Genomic DNA, 25,025 nt, shown 5'->3' on the forward strand with positions numbered 1-25,025 from the left:
ACAAAAGTAAATTTATTATGACCTCACTTTTATAGATTTTTTTTTTTTTTTTTTTTTAAATTCCTCATAACAATTTATAAATAACTCCTGGTCGTGGTTACCACAGCTGGGGGTGAGTCTGGTGTTTGGGAAGGTACAAAAAGGAGATTTTGGGAAGTTTGGTGGGACTACAGCACCATGGCCTGGGGATTCCCGAGGAGCAGTGGAGCCAGGCGCAGGAGTGCCCGCACAGGCACATGCAGCCTCCGCAGCTTCAGCAGCAGCTCCGAGAAGTTCCTGCTCCCTAAAAAACATCCAAAGCAAAAGAAAAGGGTGTAAAAATGAGCAAAGATTTGGCCAGAATTGGAGGGAGAAGCTCCAGGGAGCTCTGCAGGTGTCATCCCATGGATCTGTTTGTTGTGCGCTGGTTGGAAAGTGAAGTTCTAGAAGAGATCTCAACTCTCTTTTAAAAGATATTCCAAATCCAGGGAGAAGGAGAACACAGAGGAGAAGAACACCCAGAAGAGAGGTGTGTAACAGGCAGCTGCATGACCAAACACAGGAATTTGCGGCTAGCACAGGATTCCCGGGATAGGCCCGGATCCCTCATGGATGTGGGGACATTCCTGCCCCAGCCCTAAGAACAGAAGGGCCCAAAATAAAGGTCCAGCTGCAGTTCTTTTCCCTGAGTAACCTCAGGACTGTTATATTCCCAGGCTGCTGGAGGGCAAGGAAAAGCTACCCAGTGAAAGGATTCAGGATTTCCCTGACTCCCTATTCCAGACTCACCTTCCAAGCCTCCAGCTGCCAGCTGCCCTGGTGTGGGAACAGAGTGATAAATCAGGAAGCACGCCAGCATGCTCAGCTGGGATTCCTCTGGAGCTTGCCCACTCAGGTAGGAATGCAGGGACACATCCCCTCCAGCTGCAAGGCACAAGGAATACCTTTGGTGACATTTGGGAAGCAGGATTTCCACAGATACATCCCACTGAAGTCTCCATTCCCCACAGAAGGTGGGCTGGGAGGTTGTTTTCAGACCTCCTTCCCCCTGCCATGGCCACCCTGCTGTGTTCACCGCTTGCTTTTGCTCCAGGAAAATTCTCCCTGTGCAAGATGAGGAAGGAATTTCCTCTGGGAAACATCACCTTCCCTGCTAAAAGCACCCCACCACTCCAGGCAAACTCAATTCTCCAGGAAATGTTCCACGCCAACCTGAAAACGCCCTCTCTTCCCTCATCACTTTTCCATACTTTTGAGGCAAAAATCAACCTGGATCATCAAGACAGGAACCAGGTGACCAACAGGAGACGGAATAAACAGGCTTCAAGGTCCCTTCCAACCCAAACCATTTCAGGATTCCAACACTGGTTGGACTGAAATTCCTCCTTACCTTGAAGCCACTGATCCAAGGTGTTATCTATGGTGCACTTCATCACTGGCAGGAATTCCGAGTTCATGAAGAGCCCTCGGGTTGGATTCCTGCTCATTCTCTCCTGGTGGCTCTGGGAGCTGAAGAATTCCAGCACCAGCTTCATCTGCCACAGCTCAAAGGTCTCAGACATTTCCCGCCTTTCCAGCCTCCTCACAGCCTGGCAGTGGGGAGAGCAGAAATTGGAGCAGGAATTAAACAGGAGAGGAAAAAAACTCCTCAACCCCTGCCCTCCCTCCCCTGGGAAAGCACATGGAATGGCCACTCCTTGCTTTTTTCCCAAAAAGTGGGAAAAAGTGTTGTTTCCAACAGGAACAGGAGTTTCCTACCTGATCGATGGCAATGTACGTAGGCAGCATCTCTGGATTCTCCTGGGTTACGCACTCATAAAGGATGGAGGAGAAAAGGTCCAGGATTTCTTGTTTCTGAGGAAAGACAGGTGTCAGGCACAATTTATTCCAGGCTCCTGCCTCCACTGAAGTTAATCCACGCAGGGGCATCACAGGAATTTGGGAGAACTAATGATTCCACTTGACTTCTTCCTTGGGGTAATTAAAGAGGGGTTTATGCCCTCCCTTAAATAATTTTAAAAGAAATTCAATATAAAGCACCTTCTGTGACTTCCCACAAAATGCTTCAGGGCTCTCTGGAATTGTTAAACATATTCCTCAAGGAATGGGACAAAAAATCCCAATACCAAACCAACAGGAATCAGAGGATCACCCTTGTATTATACAACATCCAGCAGGATATTCCCTGTTCCTACTGACCGCAGGGCTAAATTCTGCTCTAGAGTTTAAGGCAAGTTTTCCCTACTTTGTATCCATGGAATAAGTGTTGGTCCACACCAACACTTCCTACCTGGCCCATGTTCACAGTTGGTTTGCAAAAGTAATCGGCGAAGGAAAAGAGCGCAGGATCGGAAGTGAAAGCGGAAATTGCTTCTGGCTGGAAAAAAAGGGATTAAAACACATTCCTAAAATGAACTTTTTGGATTTGTGCACAAAGATAACAACAACCGATTTCCAAAGTGTCCAGAACACAAGGGAGAAAACCGGAACCCACACCAAAGGCCGGAATCCATGCCTAAGGGTCGGACTCAATGATTTAAAAGTTGGACTCAAAGGCTAGACTAGATGGTCTAAAGGTTGGACTCAGTGATCTAAAATTTGGATTCAATGACCTAAAGGTTGGACTCCATGACCCTGGAGGGCTTTTCCACCCTAAATGATTCCATGATAAGCACCTTCATGGGCTGGACGCGTCCAACACTTGTCTCTGCCCACGGCAGATGCAGCTACACATGGCTGTCCTGTCAAAGCCATCAGAATTCCCTCCCTCAGCAGCATTCCTGGCAGGAGCCATCCTGGGATTGGTACCTTGAACGCCCGCGCTTCGGCGTTGCGGTGGGTGACGGTCTCTGCCAGGAGGCTGCGCCAGCCCATGGGATCCTCCTTGTAGGAGAGCTGCCCAGCTCGGAGCTTCACGTACAGGATGCCACCCTTGGAAAGGATCGACCTGGAACGGCACAATGGGACCGATTTATGGAATTGGTTCAAAGAGAGGAAAATCAGGCTGGATATTGGCAAGGAATTCTTCCCTGTGCGGGTGGGGAGGCCCTGGCACAGGTTGCCCAGAGAAGCTGTGAATGCCCTATTCCTGGAAGTGTCCAAGGCCAGGCTGGGACAGGGCTTGAAGCAACCTGGGGTTGTGGAAGGCATCCCTGCCCATGGCAGGGGGTGGAACTGGGTGATCCATAAATCCCTTCCAACCCAAAGCATGCTGTGCTAGTGGACTGTGCTCAGTTTGATCCTTCTGGTTGACAAGAGGGCGGTCAATGTTTGGACTCACAATCTTGGGAGGTCTTTTCCAACCTAAATGATCCTGGAATTGATTAATGGCAAGTAAACGACCTTAAAGCACCACAGGACTGAGCAAAGATGCAGCTGATTTCTCCCACCCCTCACTGGGGAATGCAAAGATGAAAACGATTTCCACCCCCAGCCCAATCCTGTGTTCCGGTAAAATCTCTGGTTCCCACAGCTGCCCTCCACGTTTCAAGTGTGTCACGAGGGCGGGTGGCACTTTGTGACACGTAGTGACACGAGAAAAAGCACTTCACAGGGCAGTAACAGTTCCCAACAGTCTGGGAAACGTGACATCACCGCCACTCAAAACCGAACCAAAACCATGAGCTGTAGCTGCTCTCTGGTGCCTCCATCCACCGCCAGCCTCTGTGGGTTTTACTATCAGGTTTTCCCCGACCCTGTTTTTTTGCATGAATTATTCACCTCAATGGGTGAAACCCAACTCTGCAGTTTCTTTCTTCCCCCCTAAAGTGCTGTCAGATGCACAACAGTGACTTGATGAAACCCAGGTTTCTTTCTGAGCTGTGGGAGGGTTTAAAAAAAACATGAAATACGATTACTACGAAGTCACGATTCAGTTGAGCATTAAAAAAACACTTACTGGAGATGAGTCGTTCCCTTGGTTAAATCTATTAATAATTCCCAGTATCGGGGCCCCTTCACTCTGATCTGTCAATAGAAACATTTTATTACTAAACATAACCAGAATCATTGAATTAAGAGGTTTCTACTGGTTTTTTTTTCTGGGCTGTTTTATAGTGTTGCCCACACAGAAAATTCAGAAGGTTTGTGTCTCCTACAGGGAATTCGCTGCTGCATCAGATGCTGGAAGATCTTGGTCAAGACAGAAGATAGAGAATTGTCTTTGGAATCGTAATGGGACAATGTCATCCTGAGTCAGGCTAAGGAATCAAAAACCATCAGATCTCAGCTCTTGAGATCTGTGACACAAAATCCAGGTGATTTTCCATTAAAACAGAGATTTCCTCTACCTGCTTCAGTAAGTGGAGCTCTGGGAGAAGCGTGGGTGCCATCAGCTCCTCGGTGGCCTCCCCATACCACTGCGTGCCCTGCAAAACGTCACGGGAGCCACAGATTAGAAAAGCTCCTTTCCATGGGAGAAGGAAGGAAAAGGGCACGGGGAACACGTGAAACAACTGCCCTGGCAGCAGGCAGGGGGTTTTGTTCCTAAGTAAACACAGGACTCCTGTCAGGAACCACAGACTTCCCAAGCCATTTTTGCCATGGATGGATGGATCAACACCTAACGCTGGGCAAGGCTGAAATGTGAAGGTTTGGGAAGCAAGCTGTAATGGGACCATGGAGAAGTCTTTGTCAGAACTGCAGAGCTGCACCTCTTCCCCTTAAAAATTCCAAGAACTCAATCCTGAGCATCTCCCTTCTGCCATATAAAATAAATCCCACAGAAAGGACTCTTCCCTGAAGGACACCTGATGGAAGCATCAAGGAGAAACACCAAGTTGCTCATCTCAGAATTAGGAGAAGGCTTTAAAAACCACCTCTGTGCCTTCTCGCCACCTCTGTGTCTTTGGAAATCCTTCTGAAGAGGGAGAAGAACCTGGGTCAATCAGGACACCCTTCCTCGCCTGTCTGAAGACTCTGGTGACTCTCCCTGTCTCTTTCTGCTCTCCAGATGCCACCAAAGCACATCTGAGGTGTGAGTGGGTCGAGCCCAACCCTTCACTTATTTTCACAGAATTCACCGCGTCTCCACCACAGCTTGAAACCAAACCCAAGACTGGAGGCCGCTCCAACGAAAACTGGGATAAATCCGAGCGTCATCCCAAAGCTCTTCAGGGCCTCCCAGCCACATTACCTTGTAGGTGACCTCTATGAGGGCGTAGCAGGGGGTGTTGGAATCCACATCCACGGGAGTGAGGAGCCTGGGCTCCGCTGCCAGCACGTACAGGTGACGCAGAGCCTGCAGGTGGTACCTGGGGTGGGGACCAGGAGCTCAGCACGGGCTGGGAACGATCCCAGACACCCAATTCCAGCTCCACACTCAAATACAGCTGGTGTAGCCACGGCATTGGTTAATTAGCAGAACAGGGCTTAACGGAGCAGAACCAAAAGTGATTAAGGGGCATAAGGGACAGATCTTTCCAGCTGAGCAAACTGGAGCAGCCACACCACAGGAGCACAGCAGAGCTGGTGCTTCCTCACTGACCAAGGACCCCTACCACTGTCACTTATTTCTTCCGTTTCCCACTTTTTTTTAAATGGAGAACCTCCAAAAATTTATCTTTTGTAAGAAGATGGTTCAGTTGAAGGAAATGGGATCCCCATGAAAGCCTTACCGATTGTCTGTGCTGTGAACAGGGAAGTGAGGGTACAGAGCACAGAGGAGAGCAGCAATGGAGGAGTTGGACGTGCTCAGGGAATATCTGTAGGAAAAAAAAAGTCATTATCCTTTAGTTTTCCTTCTAAAAAAACACAAGAGGCCAAAATATTTTGTTGAGATGAGGAAAGGAACTTTCAAAAGTGCATGAAGACAACAAGACTTTCTCTTCCAGCAGAAGATGCCTTTATGCATCCATATTATAATAAAAAAAAGGGAAATGGAGGAAATGGAAATAAGGACTGAGATCTGCCTTTGGAAAAGGCCCATTACCTTCCTCCTCCCAGGAAGAGGAGGCCCAAAGCCATGTGGTGAGCCAGGTGGAAGCCGTAGTTCATCTCTCCTCCTGTCTTCTTGTGCATGAAACGGCAAAGCTGGAGCACTTTGAGGTTCCCAGAGCCAGCCATGACCATGGCCAGGGCCAGGAGCAGGACACTCAGGCACGTTTCCAGGTTATAGTGACCTGTCTTCAAGTACAACAGAGAGGTTTCATCCCAGTTCCATGGCCAACAACATATTCTGGGTGGGATGATCCACCACTTTCTACCCCGGAGCTTGGAAACCACATTCCCCAGAAAGAGGGAGAGCCAGCAAAGTCCTTCAATGATTCACAGCCCTGCCACATCCTATATAACATGTAATTCAGGGAATTAAAAGGGCTGGGCTTGTTCCCACTGAGGTTTTGCTGAGGGTCACACAAAGCCATCTTTTTGCGGGAAGAAAAGTTAGAAAAACTTACTATGGACGCTGTTGGAGCTGACAAACACTTCAGGAAATCCGTGGCATATTTGTACTAGAAAGAAAAGAAATGCTCAGTGAATACGGATCCAAAAGGTGAGCGACAGTTCCCTGGGAAGTGAATGGAATAAAATAACCCTCCCCTTACCAGGCACTGAAATGCTGCCAGGTTTTCCGACCCAGCAAAGCGAAATCCCAGGGATAAACACGCTCCGGCGATGATGTAGACATGAGCTTGCCTAAGGAACAACATAAACAGGAAATGACTAAGTGTTCCTCTTCTCCTCATCCAAATACACAGCACAAACTCCTTCATCCCTTAAAAGTAAAAGGGAAGACTCGTCCTTTATAGGACATCCCATATAACAAAACTCTCCTTTACAGGACAGTAAAATTCCCTACGAGGAGATTTTTGGGATGTTACTCACGCCAGTGTTTCCAAACTCAGGTCTTCCGAGGAAGGCAGCTCTGTTGCATGAAGAGAGATAATGTTCTCTCTTATGATCTGTAAAAAGCAGGAAACCAAAATAAATCCAAGGGAAAACTGATGATGAAATGAAGCTCTGGCCATCAAGAGTTCATAAGTTATACCAAACAGGTCTAAGGGAAGGGAAAGCTGTTTCTTCGCCAGCAGAGACCATCAGCATCCTGTAGTTCTCATGGGTATTTAACTCATTTGGTCTTAAAAATTCCATACAGTATCTTGGAATATCACTGATTTCGCTGTTGGGAACTTCCTCCTAATGCTCAACTCCATGAAGCAGTTTTGGACCTGGCAATGCAGGGAAAGTTTAATCCCTTCCTTTCCCTCACATCATTTTGTGTCTGGAACAATCCCATTCCTCCTCAATCATCTCCTTTCCAGTCCCTGGTGCTCCTAAAATCCAGGAATCCCAAGGAACAGTCCCCTCTGTCATGTTAATGCTCATTTCCCTGTGCTCCTGACATGACTACGGAAATACCCTATAGAAAACAATCCAGGGGGGTGTAAAACCGGGAAGCAAACGCACCACACAGGAACAAACACCCACCTGAGGCACATTGCTGTTGACCCACTTGGAGTTAGGCAGGATGTCATCCCACAAAATCAGGCATCGAGCCAGGGTCTGGAAAAAGGGAGAAAACCAAACCATGAGGGAGAAAATTTATCTATGGAATTGGGAAAAGCTATAAAAATACACCTAAAAATCTAATGTATCTTTCCCCATAAATTGTGTCTTTCATCTATTTCTCCCTAAATTCTGTCTCCATGACAAGGAAGCTGCCACACTACCAGGAGGAATTGTTGGAAGGGGTGAGTTTGGCTGGGAAGCAAAGGATTCTGGATGATGGGCATGTTGGGCTGGAATTCCTAAACTCCATCATTTAAACAGACTGAGGAATGAACCCAAGGAAAATCTTACCCTCAACAAAAGGAATTCCGGTTTGACAAAGTCCAGCAGATACATGGTGTCTGGTGCTTTGAGCCAGTCAGCAATGGATCTGCAGGGCATGGCAAAGGAAAAGGGTTTCCAGGTCACATTCCAGCAATTTCAAACCTCAGCAGAGCCAACACTAGGGCAGTTCAACCCTGCAGGAATTCCCAGGTCAATACCTGTTGTTGGTCTTCAGGTAGATCATGGCAAGTGCAAGGGTGGCACCTGGACAGGTCACATCCACATTGATGGTGTCTCCTTCCTGGGAAAACACAGGGAACACCTCCCACAGGTTCACTTGGAAGGGAATGATGCTCCCAAGGCCATGGAGACACCTGTCAGACTTCCAACTTAAATGAGCCAGCACTGGCACCACGTACCTTGATTTGGTAACTGGGAGATTTGTGCTTCTCCCTGTGCATTCCCGCCTGGAATCTCCTGTGTCCCCCCACCATATACTGGTAGAGCTGCTCGGGAACGTTGAGGTCTGACATCCCAATCAGGTTACTGCCATGCTAAGGAATGGAAGGAAGGAAAAGCATGGAAGTGTCTTCCTCTAGGAGAAAAAACCCACAAGCAGCTGGGAGCCAAGGATGTAACACTCTTGGAATGCCATCCCAATGGATAATGAGTCTCCCAACTGCAGCTAACTTACCCCAAGGCACACCATTCCCAAGGCAAGCCCTGATGCCAGGGAATAGGACTCTCTGTCCGTGCAATATTCCATTTCCGGGCCGGGGGGACGCCCTGGAGAAATCAAACCAGCAAAATTCACCTTTGAAAATTCCAGCTTATTGCTTAATTCCTATAAAAAGGAGGAAAAAAAAAAAAACTGTCCTTCCCTAGGGAAATCCTTAGTGGAATGACAAGGAACTGGCAGTTCATCCACCCACTCTCCGAAATGTTATGGTTGGAGTTTAAAGCCATGGTTAAAATGCTAATTTAACTGAGGATACTTTAAGATCCTGAACCAATCCAAATGCTGTTGCTAAAAAAGGATTGCACATATCCAATTTCCAGAAATGCAACAATTTCACCCTTAAAATTTATCCCGTTCCCTGTTTAATAAACCACAGTCTCCAAGTATAGTCCCATGTAAACATGGAGAAAAGCTGTTACAAACGGATTCAGAATGAGAGCGCAAGTGAGATCATAAATCTGCTGTTCACATCAGCTCTTAAAGCCTAGTGGTCAATACTGCTCAATGTTCCAAACAGTAGGATCCCAAATTTCCAGGTGGAAGAAGTAGGAACAATAACGATGCTGCCACGTTTCTTTTCCTAAATCCCGTGACTTTCCTTTTTATGCTGCACAAGCTCCCAGCAGGGACCGTGAGGTCTGGAAAATGGGAGAACGTCGCGGTGGGAAGGTGCCAACGTTACAACTCCCGAATCCCCGGTGCACACGGTGACTATCCCAGCCCTCATCCCGTTTTTCCAGTGTCGGCACCCACCTATCTCAGCCAGCAGCACCTCAGCAGTGTGCCTGTGGGCAGTGCCCTGGTAGACCAGGCCTATCCCAACGACGGCAGCCACCTGGACGTTGTGGGGGACATCCAGCTCTGTGGAGGTGGGCGGCAGCAGGGCGGGGATGTGGATGCTCAGCAGGCGGGTGATGGCCATGTCCATGGTGCCCAGCTTGGCAGCAGAGACGCCCAGCAGAAGCCCGATACTCGTCATCTCGTGGCCCTGGACAAGGAGAAAAGGAGCAGTGAGGCACGTCCAGGACAGGGAAAATGCCTATCCCCGTGGCCTATCCCAGTGCGCTGGGTGGAAAGGTCTGGTGGTAAAACTGCTGGAAATCCTTGAGCGGAAATGAAGTTTCCTCATTCTACAGAATCACAGAATATCTACAACTGAAGGGACCTCTGGAGATCATCCAGTCCATCCCCCCTGCTCACCCACTGCAGGTGACACAGGAATGCATCCAGGAATGGAGTTTCTTCAGAGGCTCCATGCCTCCCCTGGACAGGCAGCTCTCCACCAGTTCCATGGAAAGAAGTCCTTCCTCACACTGAGAAAGGATCCTTCGAACCCAAACCATGCACCACGACTACAATGAAGCAACTCAGACATTCTCTCACACCAGGAAACTTCCAGTCCAACAATTCAAAGAAACCTGTTGACTTTTCCTTCCTTGTTTTGCCTACAGAATCCAATCCCAGCGGGATCTGGCTCTTGGATGTGCCAGAGGGCCTCACCTTTGTTAGGTAGTCGTGGATGTTGAGGGTGGCCAGCTTGGTGAGGTGCCCGTTGAGGCCCAAGGCCATGAGGAACCCCGCGTACTCATTGGCCAGCTCGGCAATTTTGGGCTTGTTGTAGACGATCCAGGCGGAGTCGATCTGGGAAGCAGGAGCGATCTTCAGGCCAGCAGCCACCCCGTTGTGGAAGCTGGCCCAGCAGGCCATGTTGGGGGGGACATCGATGTTCCCGCTGTTCAGATCCACAGTGGTGTTCCTTGGAGGAGCACGGCCTGCCATGGGAGAGGGGATAACAGCAGTCAGGAAAAGCCAAGCTCTTCATCCAGTATCAAGTGAGGGAACAGCTGTGATCCAGGAATGTCAGGACAGCCCTTTGCAGAATCTCCATCCTGTATGACCCCAGTGCGGAGCAATTTAGGCCAGTTTTCCACTTCTCTCTCCTACTGTACCAAATAAAAGGTCTTGGAATTTGATAACAGTGGCCCTGACCATTCCAGAAGGACCTTCCACCATTCCAGGTGGGAAATTCAAAGCCCAAAGGAGCTGCTTCTCACAAAACCCACAATTGAGCTGTGAAGTTCTTGGTGGAGAAGATGCCATAAAAATTACAGTAATGAGATAACAGCTGGAAGAAAGCCCATCCTGCTCTGGGATGGACTGGGAAGGAACCCCTGACCAACGTACCAGTGAGGTTCAGCTTAGGGATGGGCAGCTGCTCCGTTGGCACAGGATGGTAGGAGAACAAGGTGAACATTCCTCGTCCAACTGGGAGTGCCATGGTTCGCTGGCACAGCTGCAGCAACCTGGTGGGGAGGTGAATCCAAAACCATGTGGAAAATTTTCCCAAATATAAATGACCTACAAACAACAGGCATGAGACAGAACCATTTTTCCCTCATTGTGACTTTTTCCTTCTCCTTTTGAACCAAACCTTTGGTCCTTACAAGGTTCATCTCCAAGATACCTTTTAGCTGTTGGAACCTGGGACTACTTTTCTCTTAAAGCTGGTTCAATAAATCCATCCCACGGACCCTTCCCAGCCGTGTCGGAAGCGAGGTGAGAGGAGAAAGCCAAGCAAAGGTGGTTGCCCTGTGGGATCCTGCTATGAGTGGTGATAACACCGAGTAATAACCCACGTACAGATGTAATAAGGCGCTCCCAAGAATGCCGACCACAATTCTCTATGATTTAGTCTGGAAACACTTTCTAGACTCATTAGATTACTCAGCTCCCTAGGTCAGACTCAGAGCATGTCGCATGGTAATGGTGTTCTCAGGTTTGCTTTTTAATTTGGTTTTTAAAGGAGAGGTTTTTAAACACCATGCCCCCACAAAAAAAAGTGAATAAAGAAGCAGGGCAGGGATAATTGAGGCTACTGGGCACAGGTTTGAAGGAATGAAATGGGACAGTGAATGTGCTTTCTGTGGAAGTCCAAGGTCTCCTGATTCAAGGCCAGCCTATCACAAAGGATTCTCCAGCTTTAGGCAGGGCATGGATGGTTTGGTCTCTACAGAGTATGTGCTGCTTATATTTCGTTTTTTGGCCAGAAGAAAGTGATACAAAATCTTTGCAACCCCAACTGACCTCAATGTGATGTTTGGAGTCCACACAAATTGCTCTTCCTAAGAGCCACCAACTCCAACACAGCAGACCTTTGATATCCACGGAACTCCAAAGACTTGGATTATGATTTTTCTTTTTTTTAAATTAGATTCTGAGCCTCCAAAAGTATCCTCACAACCTTTCAGCTGAACAAAATATTGCGAAATAAAGACAGCTGGAAACGGAGAAAGTTCCAAGACCACACTGGATGGGGCTTGGAGCAGCCTGGGATAGTGGGAGGCATCCATGGCCATGGCAGAGTTTGGAATGAGATGAGCTTTAAGGTCCTTCCAAACCCATCCCAACCCAACCCAATCCATTCCATGCTTCCAGGATTCCTTACCTGTTTTCCTTCTCCTCGATGTACTCGTGGTCACTTGCTTCCGGCATCTGCACCACGTTGACCCGGACAGGTCGGGCGCTCTGGAGGAGCCTCCGCACCTCCTGCACCCTCAGGTCCTCGCTCCAGATCAGGGACATCACCTCCTCGTTCATGTCGTTCATGCCATCCTCATCTTCCTCCGACTCGGCTGCCGATGGAATATCCGAGGACAGCACCGTGCCCACGGACTGCGAGGGAAAGGGAAAATACAGTTCCAGGGGGGAAAACTGTCAGGAGGGCACCACACCCTGAACTCACCCAGCACAATGATGGGTCTGTACACCAAAGGGATGGACACACGGATGGAGGGTAACAGCATTGTCATGCTCCTCACAGGAATTTAAAGGCCTGAAGGATTTCCAAACATGGAAATCAAGTACTTTTGTACAACCAAATGGGATAAATAACTGAAGGCAAGAGATGACACCTCAAATAGAGTGAGGAGGTGACGTGCGACGGAGTTCTTGTCCTTTCAAAGCCCTTCTTTGTTTCAGAGCAGTCATAGGAAAGAGGTTTCCTTTCCCTCCCTACACTATCAGCCCAGTTTGTGATCAGCCCAGTTTGTGATCAGCCCAGCCAGTGCTGCGGTTTTGCAGCTCTGTTCCAAATCCTGCATTATTTTTCAAAGTGTCAACATTTTCACACATCAGTTTGGATTCCCTCCACAACCACCTTGGAAAAGCAAATTACCCATTAAAACAAACAGCCTGCACAGCAGAAAATCCCCAAATTCCTCACTATCAGGCAATCTGCGGTTCACCACAGCACCAGAATGGTTTTGCAACTTCTACACACGACTAGAAAAGCATCAAAGCTTAGAAGCAGTCTTGGAACACCCTTTTTCAAGGTGTTTTTTTTTTTTTTTTTTTTGCAAGATTTAAGAAATGCTTTTCTAAAACCCTGCTCTCCTGTTTGCTACATCACAGAGGTGATGAGGGGACCCAAAGGGAACAGATCTTCCTGTGGTTCTCCGGGAACATGTGGCCCCAGGAAGGCGAGTAAATGAAGAGCTGATGAATGAAACCAAATTTCTTCTGGTAAATCCACGCTCAATCTCAACAAGCAACTGCACCACCCAGAGCAGCAGGGTCCGTTCTGAAACAGGAAACTCCACCCTGCCCTCCTGAGAAATGACAAACAATTTGAGGTTTGAAGCTCACTTTGGCCTTTTAAGGTCACATTAATTTGAGGCATTGTTATAAAGTCACTGATAAAATCAAATTTATCATCATTTTTGACGATTCATGAGGGTTTCGGTTGGGCACGGCTTCTACCAGCAGCAAACAAAAAGGATTTTTCATGTGGTGGCAGGTGGGGTTTGACCTAGACTTAACTGACCTTTCTGCCAAATTAATTACAGCTTTGATACGCAATTAGTCATAAAGCCTTCATTATAAAAAATGGGAACAACTTTAATATCCCTTTCAAAGCTGAGACAGCAAAAAAGTATCTTGACCAAGATGGACTTGGGATTCCAAATCCCAACTCCTGACTTTGGAAAAGGCTCCAGTCTTCTGCCATGAAAGGGTTTTACGTCAGCCTTAAGAGGATTTTTAGCTTCCAACAAAGGACATTTCAGTAAGATGCAATTCCTTGGGATGCTGGTGATTGCCACCACCAGAAGAAAATGTTGAAGAGAAAAGCACCACACTGGTTTTTAAACCATTTTACCTTGGGATACAAATAACTAAAACCTTTTTTTTTTGGGAAAAAAAAGAGAAATATGGCAAGTCTATTTCCAAATCTAGCTCTTCTAGTGGAAAGGAGGATGCCAGCCATGACAACACAAGAAGCCACTGATAAATGCCCCCTTCCTTCTCCTTCTGCCATGGTTTGATGGCAGAGCCTCTGGAGAAAGCACCAAAGGATGGGAGAAGGAGGAATCCAACAGCTCTGGAGGCAAAACTTCTGTCTAAATTTGAAAATGTGATTTATCTTGAGTCTTCCCAGCTATCCATGATTATCCATCCCTCCTGGATGCTGGTTTTCACACCAAAACCTTGTACATGTAGAGTCTCCATTTTGTCGCCTTCAATTTGGGAATTAAGCTGGAAATTCCTGAGCTGAATGCTCTGCCCAAACTCTGGGATTAGGAAATCCCTTTGTGGCCATACTCACGGATTTTCCCTTCTGCAGGCTCCCTTCCCAGGCCTGTTTGAACAAATCCTGGCGGCCAATGAGGAGGCAAACAGCTTCCGGCCAGTCCGAGGCCGGCTGCTCCCGGCACTGGTAGATGGCGTCTCGGATGGGAAGGGCCACGCCAAAGGGAAGAGATTCCAGATCCCTCAAGGTGAAACCTTAAGATTAAGGAGGAAAAAAAACCCCAAATAAGTGTTATCAATCCCAGACAAAGAGTGTTCCCTGTTATCCAAGCATATGGTTATTTGGGAATGTTGTTGTTCTGCTCTTACCAACACTGGTCATCCATAGGACCAATTTTTCAGCCAGGCTGGAAACAGAAATGCTGGTTTTGAAACTGCACCTGGAAAATTATGGAGAAGCCAATGAAAGCTCATCCAGAAGTCAGCAGGAAGTCACGAACTCATTAAAACAACACCAAAAGCCTCCATACCGATTGTCATCCTGCTCCACCTGCTGCTTCCGTTGGCCTACAGAAGACAAGACTGTTAATTCCATGTTTTCCAAGCTTGAGGCACTCCCAGGATGGAGTCAAAACATTCTTACCTGATGTGATCTTGTACAAGTAATGGGAGGCTTCATTCAGCACGGCGCTCTCATCCCCAAGGATATACAGAGCCACACTCTGGGGAGAAGAGACAACAACAAAAAAGTCATTTGGGAGCCGACATTCCTTTGCTTCCCAGAAAAACAGCAGGAAATAACTGGAACACAAACTCAGAAGTGGGGCAGGTGTATTGTGAGGAGAAGGAGATTGAAACAACTGAACAACAACAAACTTTTTAGCTTTAAACTTTTGGAAAAAAAATCCACCCTGAAACAATGCACTGAATTTTCCCTCATTGCTCCAGAGATAAAAGATAAATATCTTCCCAATGCAAAAACAGGTTCCCAGTTATCTTTCTTGTGTTTCTCATATTCCATTCCTCCTGCAAGACACACACAGTTTGCAGACACCCTTTTCCACTTGGTTTCCTCCACATCTTGGATATTTTGTAAAGGTTCCAAGTGAAAAGCTCTTGGGTCCAGCCAGCAAAATCCAAGGGATCAGTCACTCTATTTGAACAATTCTGGAAAAATCATATCCAGGTAAAATGATTTTGTGGGCTTTATGAAGATCTTTCAACTTTGAGCTCTGCAAGGACAGATCAGGCAGAGAGAGGAGGAAAATAGGTCCTGGCTTTTTCTCCCTGTTTTTCTCCTTAGGAACCTCAGGCTTAACACTTCTGCTCCCAGTTGGAAGGGTTTTCCCATCAAGGAGTAAGGAAGTGAAACTGACCAGGAGATACCATGAGCACTCACAGGACTAAATATTGATGTTGGGGCATACCCAAGGAGGAAAACGGGGAATTTTCATTCCCAAAATACAGATAACTCCAAGTTCCATCATGACTTCACACAAACCACAGAAAAACACAGAAGCGGTGAAGCTGCTCAGCTCCAATTCATCCTTCCCACCTGAAAAATCCATCAAGTAAATGAATCCCTCTGTTATTTCACCTTCCCTTAGGGATGTTTCACTCCCGGGAAATTCAGCTGCTGGAGCAAAGCCTGCCCACAGGGCAATGCTGACAGAGCAAGGCAATTCCCTGTATTCCCTGCACCCCAGTACTCACCAGTACCACCAGTTTGCTCCTTTCACAGATCCCTGGTAAGTAGGGATAAGGCTGCACTGCCTCTCCCTTCAGGCAGGAACTCAGCCACTGGAAGATACTTGGAGGCTCAAGAGAAAAAAAGGAGGGATGGAGCATGAAACCTGTTTGGACTTAAGATGAACAACAAAGACAATGAGCTCCAGTGAAAAGGCACAAGAATTCCTCACCATTTCCTCCAGTATTTCCTTCAACAACAAAAATCCAGCATTTCCCCCCAAAATTTTACAGATCCCTCCTGTCAGATGGGATTTTTTGACAGGAATGAAAACTCAAGGTATCTATGTAGGAAGAAAAACTATCTTAAAGGAATAAGCAGGGGATAATCCTCCGGAATGAGGGGAATGCTAAAAACAAAAGGAATACCCAAATATCATGGAATAGCCAAAGGCTTAGACTCACCCTGGTCAATTATGCAGGTCTGCCTGGAGGTTTTGACAAGGGCTGGGTAGTCCCTGTAGTAATAATCCATGTACGCTTCCAGTTTTAAATCCCTGGAATGAGAGGCAGGGAAGTCACAGACTGGGAAAAAAACATTCCAACCTCATGGATGCCACCTTTGGGCAGTTGCACTACTGGGGAAGAATTTGGAGCCATGGAACAGATAGGAAAGGTTTTAAATATTCCTTTCCTTCAAATACAGGGCAAGTTTACTCCAATTTGGGCAATCCCATCAAACAAAAAGATTTCCCAGTGGGAATACCTGGCCAGCTGCACCAGGAGAACCACGAGGGAGCGAAGTCCTTCTCCCATCAGACTATTCAGTTTGAGCTCCTCATAGACAAGGTGGAGAACAAAGAAAATGGCAGGAATGTGGGAGAAAAGGAGGGTGGAGGAATCCAAACTAAGGCACTGGGAAAAGTCATCCTTGGAAGCCGGAACTTCCAGAGGGTCCAGGCGCAGAGCTTTGGCAATGGGATGAGACTCGAAATTCTTGTGGTAGTCAGAGCTCAGAAGATACTCCCAGTCCTAGAGCAAAGAAACAGGGAAGAAAGAGAGAAGATCCACAGTGAACATAATTTCCAGAAAGGTAATTCCAAAGCACTGTTACAGAAGATTTTTTTTCCCTAAAAAACAAGCAAAATATAACTGAAGGAACCATTTCTTACCTCATCTGACCCAGTTTCTGATGGCCTTGCCTTCTTTGGAGCAATGACTGGAGAGAGTGATCCTTCAAAATCGAGCTGCAACAAATAAAATAAAAAGAAATAAATAGAAAATGAAATAAAAGCAGCTCAGGAGTGAAATTCCCAAGGTTTTCTAGGTGAATCACAACATCTGAACTCAAGCCAAGCAGGACATGATGTGGCTTAAGGTAGTTTTGGATTTGCTGAACAAACCTCAGAAATCCAAAATCCTCTTTAAGGAACAACAATCTGAGTTGTGACCTGTGCTTAAACTCAGAATCAATTTAATACGGATGAGATGAACCAAATTCAATGCAGCAGTGTTAGGTGTGAGCTGGAGTCAAATCATCGTGATTTATTTTTACAATAAGAACCTTGTAAATGCATCTCATGACAAACACAAGAGTAAAACAGGCCTGAAAACGAGAAGTGAAGAATGAATTTGCTCACATTCCGTGTCCAGCAGAGCCTCTCAGTGTTGTAACCCATCATGTTCATGAGACAGGTGACAAATAAGTTCCACTCTGAGTGGTAGCTGGGCCCTCCCGGGGCGTTGTAGGCATTGTACCATTTCACCAACATCTGCACAGCTGTTTCCTTCGGCAGGATGGCTTTCACCCCCTGCAGGCATTTTTTCACTGTTGGAAAAGACGAAAATCATCCATCAACTCTGGTTTGCTGGGATTTGCTTCATCAGTGGTGGAAATCTCCACAGGTTCCTCTTGCTGGACCTGATTTTAACTCTAGATAAAGCCACAAAAGTCCAACAGCTCTTCCTTGAGCCGAGCACAAATCCTCTGATTTGGAACAAAAATAAGGAAAAATACTCCTTATTTTGCTCATTACTGAAACCAGCCATGTCTGAACCTGCCTTCCCCAAGCAAACCAAAAGCCATCTAAAGCTTTGGAAACCTACCTAATTCCGAGGTGGCGATTTCAGGAATACTGATCCGAACCATGGTGTTATTGCTGAGCTCCTAGAAAATCCAACAAAAGTGGAGATAAATCAGGGAATGCATCAAGTGCAGGCAAAGTCCTTTTCTATCAATTCAGAACTCCTTAGTGGTGACGATATTCCCAAATCCCAGCTTCTGCTACACTAAGACGTGGAATTCAGGTGCCAGCTCTGTGAAACACTGGAAACCTTGGAATTATCTTAGAATAATCTTTGCTACCAAAAGCGTTGCCCTAAATGAAAGGGAAATACCTACTAAAGTTACTCTGTTGTGGACAGGATCCCTCAGAGCTTGGATGAAAGTCCCAAGCTGCTGGAAAGTGCAGTCCTCAATGTAGGGGGAGTCGTGGAGCTTGGAAGAATCCCTTAATTCTGGAACCGGTGACAAAAGCACGCTCTGGAAAGTGGGAAATATGAGCCCATTTTAGAGTTCAAATTGAACTGGTATTCAGAATTAAAGTGGATCTGAGGCAAGAACAGCTAAAATCGTTTGGTTTAAAGTACTGACAAGAATCTTGGAAACAACTACAAATCTTTCAAATCCCTGCCTTGGAAGTTTTATGGCAAACAGAAATAAACAAACAGGGCAAAACCACAAAAATCTTCTTTAAACACAGTTTATTTAGAGGATTTACAGAACAAGAAGGAAAGATTCAACTCCAAAAGACACCTCAGAAGATAAACAACCACCAATCACTACAACAAAAGGAATATTTCCTCATTTCTTACCTCTTCCAGGGGCCCCAGGTGCTTGTTCAAAGACTTGGATGGAGTACTGGCACTATCCAAGGGAGTGCTTGGCCGAGGCATTGGGTTGGACATTGTCAGGGATGGAGCAGGAAGCCCGGGAATGAAAACCTTTCCCACCTTTTTGGTGGGAAAAGGAAACAAAAAGTTAAGTTTTTCTCTGAAAATAACCCCCAGAAAAATGATTTAATTGTCCCCTTAATGTCATGGATGCTTCAGGATGCTTCCCCCTTCAGCACTGCATGTAAATGTCGCTTACCCGAACCACTCCGGAATAAAGCACCAGATTCCCACTGCCTTCCAGAACCAGCAGAGTGTCAATTCCCTGGAATAATCAAGCAGCACATTCAGGTCCTTGTGCTTAATTAAGGAGGCAACAGCTGGACGACAAGGACATTCCACAGGTAACAATACCTCCACTGGAGCCGCATCCTTTGCTGGAATATTGGTGATAGATCCAAAGATCAGCTGTGATTTATCATTGCTCTCCTGGAATTTTACACACCTAGGGATCAGGGAGAACAGGAAACAAAAGGTTTGTTCTGGGTGTTGTCATAGAAAGAATACAGACTTCCAACAGTGTAGTGAATTTTTTGTGGGTTTTGTGGTTCCTTCCTCCTTTTCCCTGCTTTTCCCAAAATATATCAACTTATTTTAAATTTTCTAGTTAATTAAAACCCCTGATGTATTTCAAGCTCGGAATTTCTGGAGTGCTTCTCCTGTCACCTGGTTCACCTGTCACCAAGGAATGCTCACCTCAGCTGGAGCTGGGATTCCACTAAAAAGCACAGGAATTTCTGCCCACAAAGGTCAGTAGAAATGAACACCTTGGATGCCTGGGAATTCTTCTCTCTGGAAAAGAGACACAAAGAGCAGGTTAAAACCTGCTTTGGAGACTTCGTGAAACCATTCAGAAAGCCTGGGATAGCACACCAGGGAAAACTGCTCCAAGTGCTCAGTCCTCTGCAAGGGAGCCAGGCACTCAGGGAGCATCATTTCCCCAAAACATCAGGGAGTGCAAGGCCATGAATTGGCCCCAAGGTGGCTCCAATTGCAGAAAAAACACACAGATAAGCTGGGTTTTCACTTTAATTCCTGCTTCCCAACTGTCATCCCAAGAAAACCACCTGACCTCATGCTTGGGACTGTTTCTGTCCACAGGTGGTCGATGCAGAGCTCAGGAACGATCGGCTCTGTCTCTGGCACAAGGAAGGAGTCATTGGAAACGGAATTTGGGGAATGGGTAATGCTGGGTCTCCTCGGGGACTGGGCACTGCTGGAAAAGTTGAACCTCTGCACTCCAGAGAAGGAATGGACTCCCAGGGCTGGGGAATGAGAGCGGCTGCAACAGAGACAGGATATAGATGAGAAGGGGATCTTCAACATCACAGAAAAATCAGACATTGACATGGCCAAAAAGTGGATCTACAAAATTGAGATAGAATCGGACATTGGATACGGCTGAAAAGTGGATCTTCAAAATCAGAGAGAATCCCAGGGAGCTCATGTACTGACTTTAAAACCCAACCAAACCCTAAACCAGGAACTAGCTCACTGTTAGCTTCCTTTAGTTTTCTAGCACAGGAGAACAATTCTCTAGTTATTTTCCAGGCATCCCTGTCCAAATCCAACAGAAGAGATTTCAAAAGGATTTTAGATGGTCCATTCCATCAAAAATCCCTCCCAACCTCTTCCCTGTAAGTTGTTTAGAGAAGTCAGCCCAAAACACTCCTGAGACTCAAAGATACTGCAGACATTCCTTGATCCACGACAGAGCAGTCCCCGTGGCTCTGGCATAGGCATTATCGTCCTGTGCTATCGGGATAATGGCACAGGAAGGGCATTCCAAGGGAATTTCAGCTGCTGCAACACAAGGGGCACCTGAGCCTCGGATGGAAAGACAAGAGAACAAAACGAGTCCACAGTATTCCGTAGCTCCCATCCTTTGGGATTTGCTGTGGGTGCCCACCTCAAAGCAGCCATGTTGGAGATGGTGGGAGAGCGGGATTGCAGGTTGGGAGAGGAGCCGGATCTGCTCTGGCTGTGGATGGACGAGTAGTTCTGGAAAGGGGAGCCCCCAGGGGAGTCTCCTTTGGAGAGGCTCCGGAGATGAGCGGTCAGGGTGCTGCTGGTGGCCATGTGCTGGGGGGTGCCCCCCTGCTCTGGGAATTTCAGCACCAGGCTCTGCTCCTGGGAGGAAAACCAATGGCATGTGGGCAAGGACAGCCAGGGAGAGGTTTTTTCAACAGCTTTTCCTGACAGTTACGTGTTATAAATCCATGCTCAGCCTACGGAGTTAATCCCATCAACTGCTCTTCCACTCCCACAGAAACTGCTCCAATGGTTTTCACAAAATCCCAGGATTTGGTTGGAAAAGACCTTAACACCCAGCCAGTTCCACCCCCCACCATGTTAACACCTTCCCCTATCCGAGGTGGCTCCAAGCACCGTCCAACCTGGAACATTTCCAGGGATGGAGCAGCCACAGATTTTCTGGGAAACTCTGCCAGGGCCTCACAACCTTCACTGTCAAATTTTTCATGGCACTATGTTACTTCCCACTTTTCTTAAACTTTCTGGTCCAATTATGTCAATAACATAATCCATGACCATCACCACCAAACGATCTCCCTGCTCCAGGCAAATTCATGGAAAAAACTTCTTAAAAACCAAAACAACCAGCCCCACCCAGCATCTTACTCTTATAAATGAAACAAATCCCAAATCCCAGGCATTCCTAACACACATAAGGGCATGGAAATGCACACAGCTGTTTTGCAGGGATCTTTATTCCCCAGAGAATAAAGCGTACCTCTGGCTTGACTCTCCTGAGGGCCCAGACCATGTGTAAGCTCTGCACAGTGTCGTAGGTCATCACAATGGAAGGGTCAGCGCTGAGGAACACAATCCTCAGCGTGTGGTCAGCCACGTACTGCACCCGGGATGATCCAAACAATCCTGGAAAACAGGGATGCACTCCAAAGGATCAGCTCCACAACAATACTATGAGCATTTCCCACACTCTCTGCCTTCCACAAACTGGGGTTCTTCCCTGAGCACCTTCCCTGTTCATGCAGCTGCTCTAACTGCATCCTTGGAAGTGACTTCCCAAATTTTTTGATACAGGGAATACTCCAGGGGACACACTGGGATTTGCTGCCACCCTGAGGGACTCCAGTGACATCCAACATACCTCCAGACTTCCAGACCAGAGGGGTGATCTCATCCAAGGGGTGCAGCATGCTGAACATTGTCGGCAAAGGCTCCCTAGGAAAAGCCAGACAAATCAGAGCCTGGAATGTGACAGCAGGGACACAGATTCCATCTCCAAAGGCTTGTTGGATCGACCAAGTAGACTCAGCTTTTCAGGACCTCTATTCCTAAAATCCCAGCTCTTCCGAGGACTAGAGAATCCCAGGGGAAAACCCAAAAGAGTTGATTAAAGCTGCTCATCAGTGCATTGTCCAACTGCTTCCTTAGGGATCCACAGAGGGCTTCCACTGGGGCCGGGAGCCCCAGCCAACAGGGAATGGGATTCCCACCCAGCAAGGAATGGGATCCTCAGCCAACCGGGAATGGAATCCTCTGACAACAGGGAATGAGATCCCATAGCTGAGAGAAACTGTCTCGATGACAATCCCTCAGTGACTCTCCCAGTCGTCCATGACAGCCTGGAATCAATTCTCAGGACAAACCTTAATGGAATCAGGCTGCTGCTTCTCAGATCCTGTTCCCAGGACCAGCACTCCCAAATAGTTTTTAACATTTGGCATTGAGAGCGCGCACTCAGAGTCACTGGGATGGGATAAAAAGACTGGAAGAATCACATCAATAAAATCCCAGACTGGTTTGGGTTGGAAGGGACCTTAAAATGATCCCATTTCATGCCCTGCCACAGGCAGGGACACTTCCACTATCCCAGGTTGCTCCAAGCCCCATCCAAGCTGTTCATGAGTACTTCCAAGGATGGGCCAACCACAGCTTCTACCTTTTCCACCTGACTTTACCTTTTCCTATCAGAAACACATGGATCTTTCACCACTGCCCTCCAACTCCTCCATTCCTTATTAGACTATCCAACAGGAAACCACCCAAATTCCTCATCCCATACCTGGGTGGACTTGGAGGCACCTCATGGGAAGAACTGCTGCGCTCAAATAATAACCCATATTTGGTTGGCCAGACATTTGCAACCTATAAAAAAATTATGGATTTATAGGGGAAAAAAAGACTAACCATCTGCTGTATTGATTATATTTGGGGGTTTTACAGGAAAATAAGACATTCCAGCTTTTTATGGAGAGCTGAGGAATGTAAATGTGGACAAAAAACATTCCGGTTGTGGACAAAAAGCAAGGCAGAAGTCACCTGGAAAGGCAAAGCAGCGATGTAATCCTTCCCTTCCATGCTGTGCACATTTATGCAGGAATTCTGCAAAATGCAGATACATTTCTCCACTAATTCCTCACTGCCTGAAACTGGAAAGGAAAAAACAATCACACAGTGAAGTTTCACTCTGTTTCAGACATCTTTTATACACAAAAAGTAAATTCTGACATTTCAAGTCGTAGTGAATGAGCTCCTGAAAAGGAGAATTGCGTCCAGAGAAGGGAATGGAGCTGGGAAGGGGCTGGAAAACAAGGAATGGCTGAGAAAGCTCATCCTGGAGAAAAGGAGGCTCAGGGGGGACCTTCTGGCTCTGCACAACTCCCTGACAGGAGGGTGTAGCCAGCTGGGGGTCAGGCTCTGCTTCCAGGGAAAAAGGGGCAGAATGAGAGGAAACAGCCCCAAGTTGCACCAGGGGAGATTCAGGCTGGGTTTTGGGAAAGTTTCCTCCCCAAAAGGGTATCCAGCCCTGACACAGCACAGGGCTATAAAAACCATGTGGATGTGGCGCTTGGAGATGTGGTTTTGTGGTGGCCTTGGCAACAGCTGGACTCCATGGTCTCCGAGGGCTTTCCCAGCCTAAACAATTCCATGACTCCAAGCCAAGGGAGCTGAGCTCAGAGTATTTGCCCAGCAGCACAAGAAGCAAGACACTCACCATCAGCTTTCTCCGATTTTTCCTGGGGGATAGTGAAGTCGCACCACAAGGCCTGAAACCCAACACAGCGTCATTAATTATCCAGAATGAGCTGTTCCCCAACATCGTCACCCTCCCGTGTTCTCCCAACTAACCCCACCCCAAAACACTGTCTGGAAAGGGTTTGTGGATTCCCTCAGCGCCCCTTTCCCACATTTCCGTACCTGCAGGACGGGGCTGTCGACGGTGAATGCCTTGTACACGGTGGATGCTTGGCTCCTGCTGCCCTTGCTCCAGATGACCACATTGCTGGCCACGTACAGCTCCTCGTCATAGTCCACCTCCTCCCCAACCTCACTGATGCCTTTCCTCAGCTGCCAACTTTCCTGGAAAACAGGGGTTTGTGGAGGAAAAGCCACAAGACCCACAGGTGTGATGAGTTTGGCCAGCTACAAGGTGCTGGCACAGAGAAGCTGCAGCTCCCCATCCCTGGAGGCCAGGCTGGACAGGGCTTGGAGCAACTTGGGATAGTGGAAGGTGTCCCTGCCCATGGCAGGGGGTGGAATGAGATGATCCATAAGATTCCTTCCAACCCAAAAAACCCTGGCATCCCACAGTAAAGAACAATCAGGATCCATTTAGATTTACTTTGATAGAAGCCATGGAGGAATGGGTATGGGAGAGCCTTTATGGAGTTCTGAGATGTAGAGTGAACCCCTTTGCTCCCTAAACTGCTTCTCAGAGAGGAAGTGGGATGCGGATGGAACCACTCTTCAGCTCGATCTTCATCAGAGCTGGGGGTCTTCACCTGGAGAACAGAAGCCTCCAAGGAGACCTTAAAACCCCTTCCAGTACCTAAAGGGGTTCCAAGAGAGCTGGGGTGGGACTTGGACACGGGTCTGGAGCGACAGGAATAGCTCCCCACTGCCAGAGGGCAGGGATAGATAAGATATTGGGAAGGAATTCTTCCCGGGGAGGGTGGTGCGGCCCTGGCACAGGTTGCCCCATCCCGGGATGTCAAGGCCAGGCTGGAGGAGGCTTGGAGCAGCCGGGTCTGGTGGAAGGTGTCGCAGCCCACGGCGGCGGGCGGGAACCGGATGGACTTTAAGTTCCCTTCCCTCGTAACCCCCTTGGAACCGCTAGCTCAGGAAGGCTCGTACCTGGTGCCGGTCGTGGATCGTGACCTCTCGGAGGGAGCCCACGAGCCCTGCGGCGCCGTCGGAGGAGCAGAGCTCCGGCGCGGGCTGGAGCCGCCGCAGCTGTAGGCTCAGGGCGCTCGGGTGCCGCCGGCTCTGCTCGCGGCCCCGCGGCGCGAACTCCTGCAGGTCGCCGGCCGCAATCATCGTCGCCCTCTCGTCACAGTGGTCCGACATGGGGCCCCGATATCCACATTATTTCCGGGACGCTCCG

The 25,025-nt window shown here is 47.7% G+C and overlaps 1 protein-coding gene across 1 annotated transcript; it reads right to left on the reverse strand.

The window, feature by feature from the left end:
• On the reverse strand, positions 1-25,025 carry ANAPC1 (anaphase promoting complex subunit 1). The gene is made up of 47 exons (XM_040059367.2): positions 24,776-25,025; positions 23,840-24,001; positions 23,637-23,688; positions 22,961-23,070; positions 22,704-22,786; positions 21,786-21,859; positions 21,405-21,550; positions 20,562-20,782; positions 19,725-19,934; positions 19,349-19,444; positions 19,007-19,097; positions 18,852-18,917; positions 18,575-18,712; positions 18,102-18,242; positions 17,807-17,867; positions 17,341-17,528; positions 16,873-16,947; positions 16,467-16,732; positions 16,166-16,257; positions 15,728-15,876; positions 14,658-14,736; positions 14,545-14,581; positions 14,384-14,454; positions 14,091-14,269; positions 11,934-12,160; positions 10,673-10,791; positions 9,989-10,260; positions 9,242-9,476; positions 8,444-8,535; positions 8,169-8,303; positions 7,968-8,050; positions 7,777-7,855; positions 7,405-7,479; positions 6,802-6,878; positions 6,522-6,612; positions 6,375-6,428; positions 5,909-6,102; positions 5,595-5,681; positions 5,114-5,231; positions 4,269-4,346; positions 3,878-3,945; positions 2,788-2,926; positions 2,270-2,356; positions 1,738-1,833; positions 1,370-1,568; positions 769-903; positions 1-283 (listed from the first exon to the last, which is right to left on the reverse strand). The coding sequence occupies exons 1-47, from the start codon at positions 24,986-24,988 to the stop codon at positions 168-170; spliced, it is 5,856 nt and encodes a 1,951-aa protein (XP_039915301.1). The 5' UTR covers positions 24,989-25,025; the 3' UTR covers positions 1-167.

This window comes from Hirundo rustica, chromosome 3 (genome assembly GCF_015227805.2).
Source record: "Hirundo rustica isolate bHirRus1 chromosome 3, bHirRus1.pri.v3, whole genome shotgun sequence".
NCBI classification, from domain to species: Eukaryota; Metazoa; Chordata; class Aves; order Passeriformes; family Hirundinidae; genus Hirundo; species Hirundo rustica.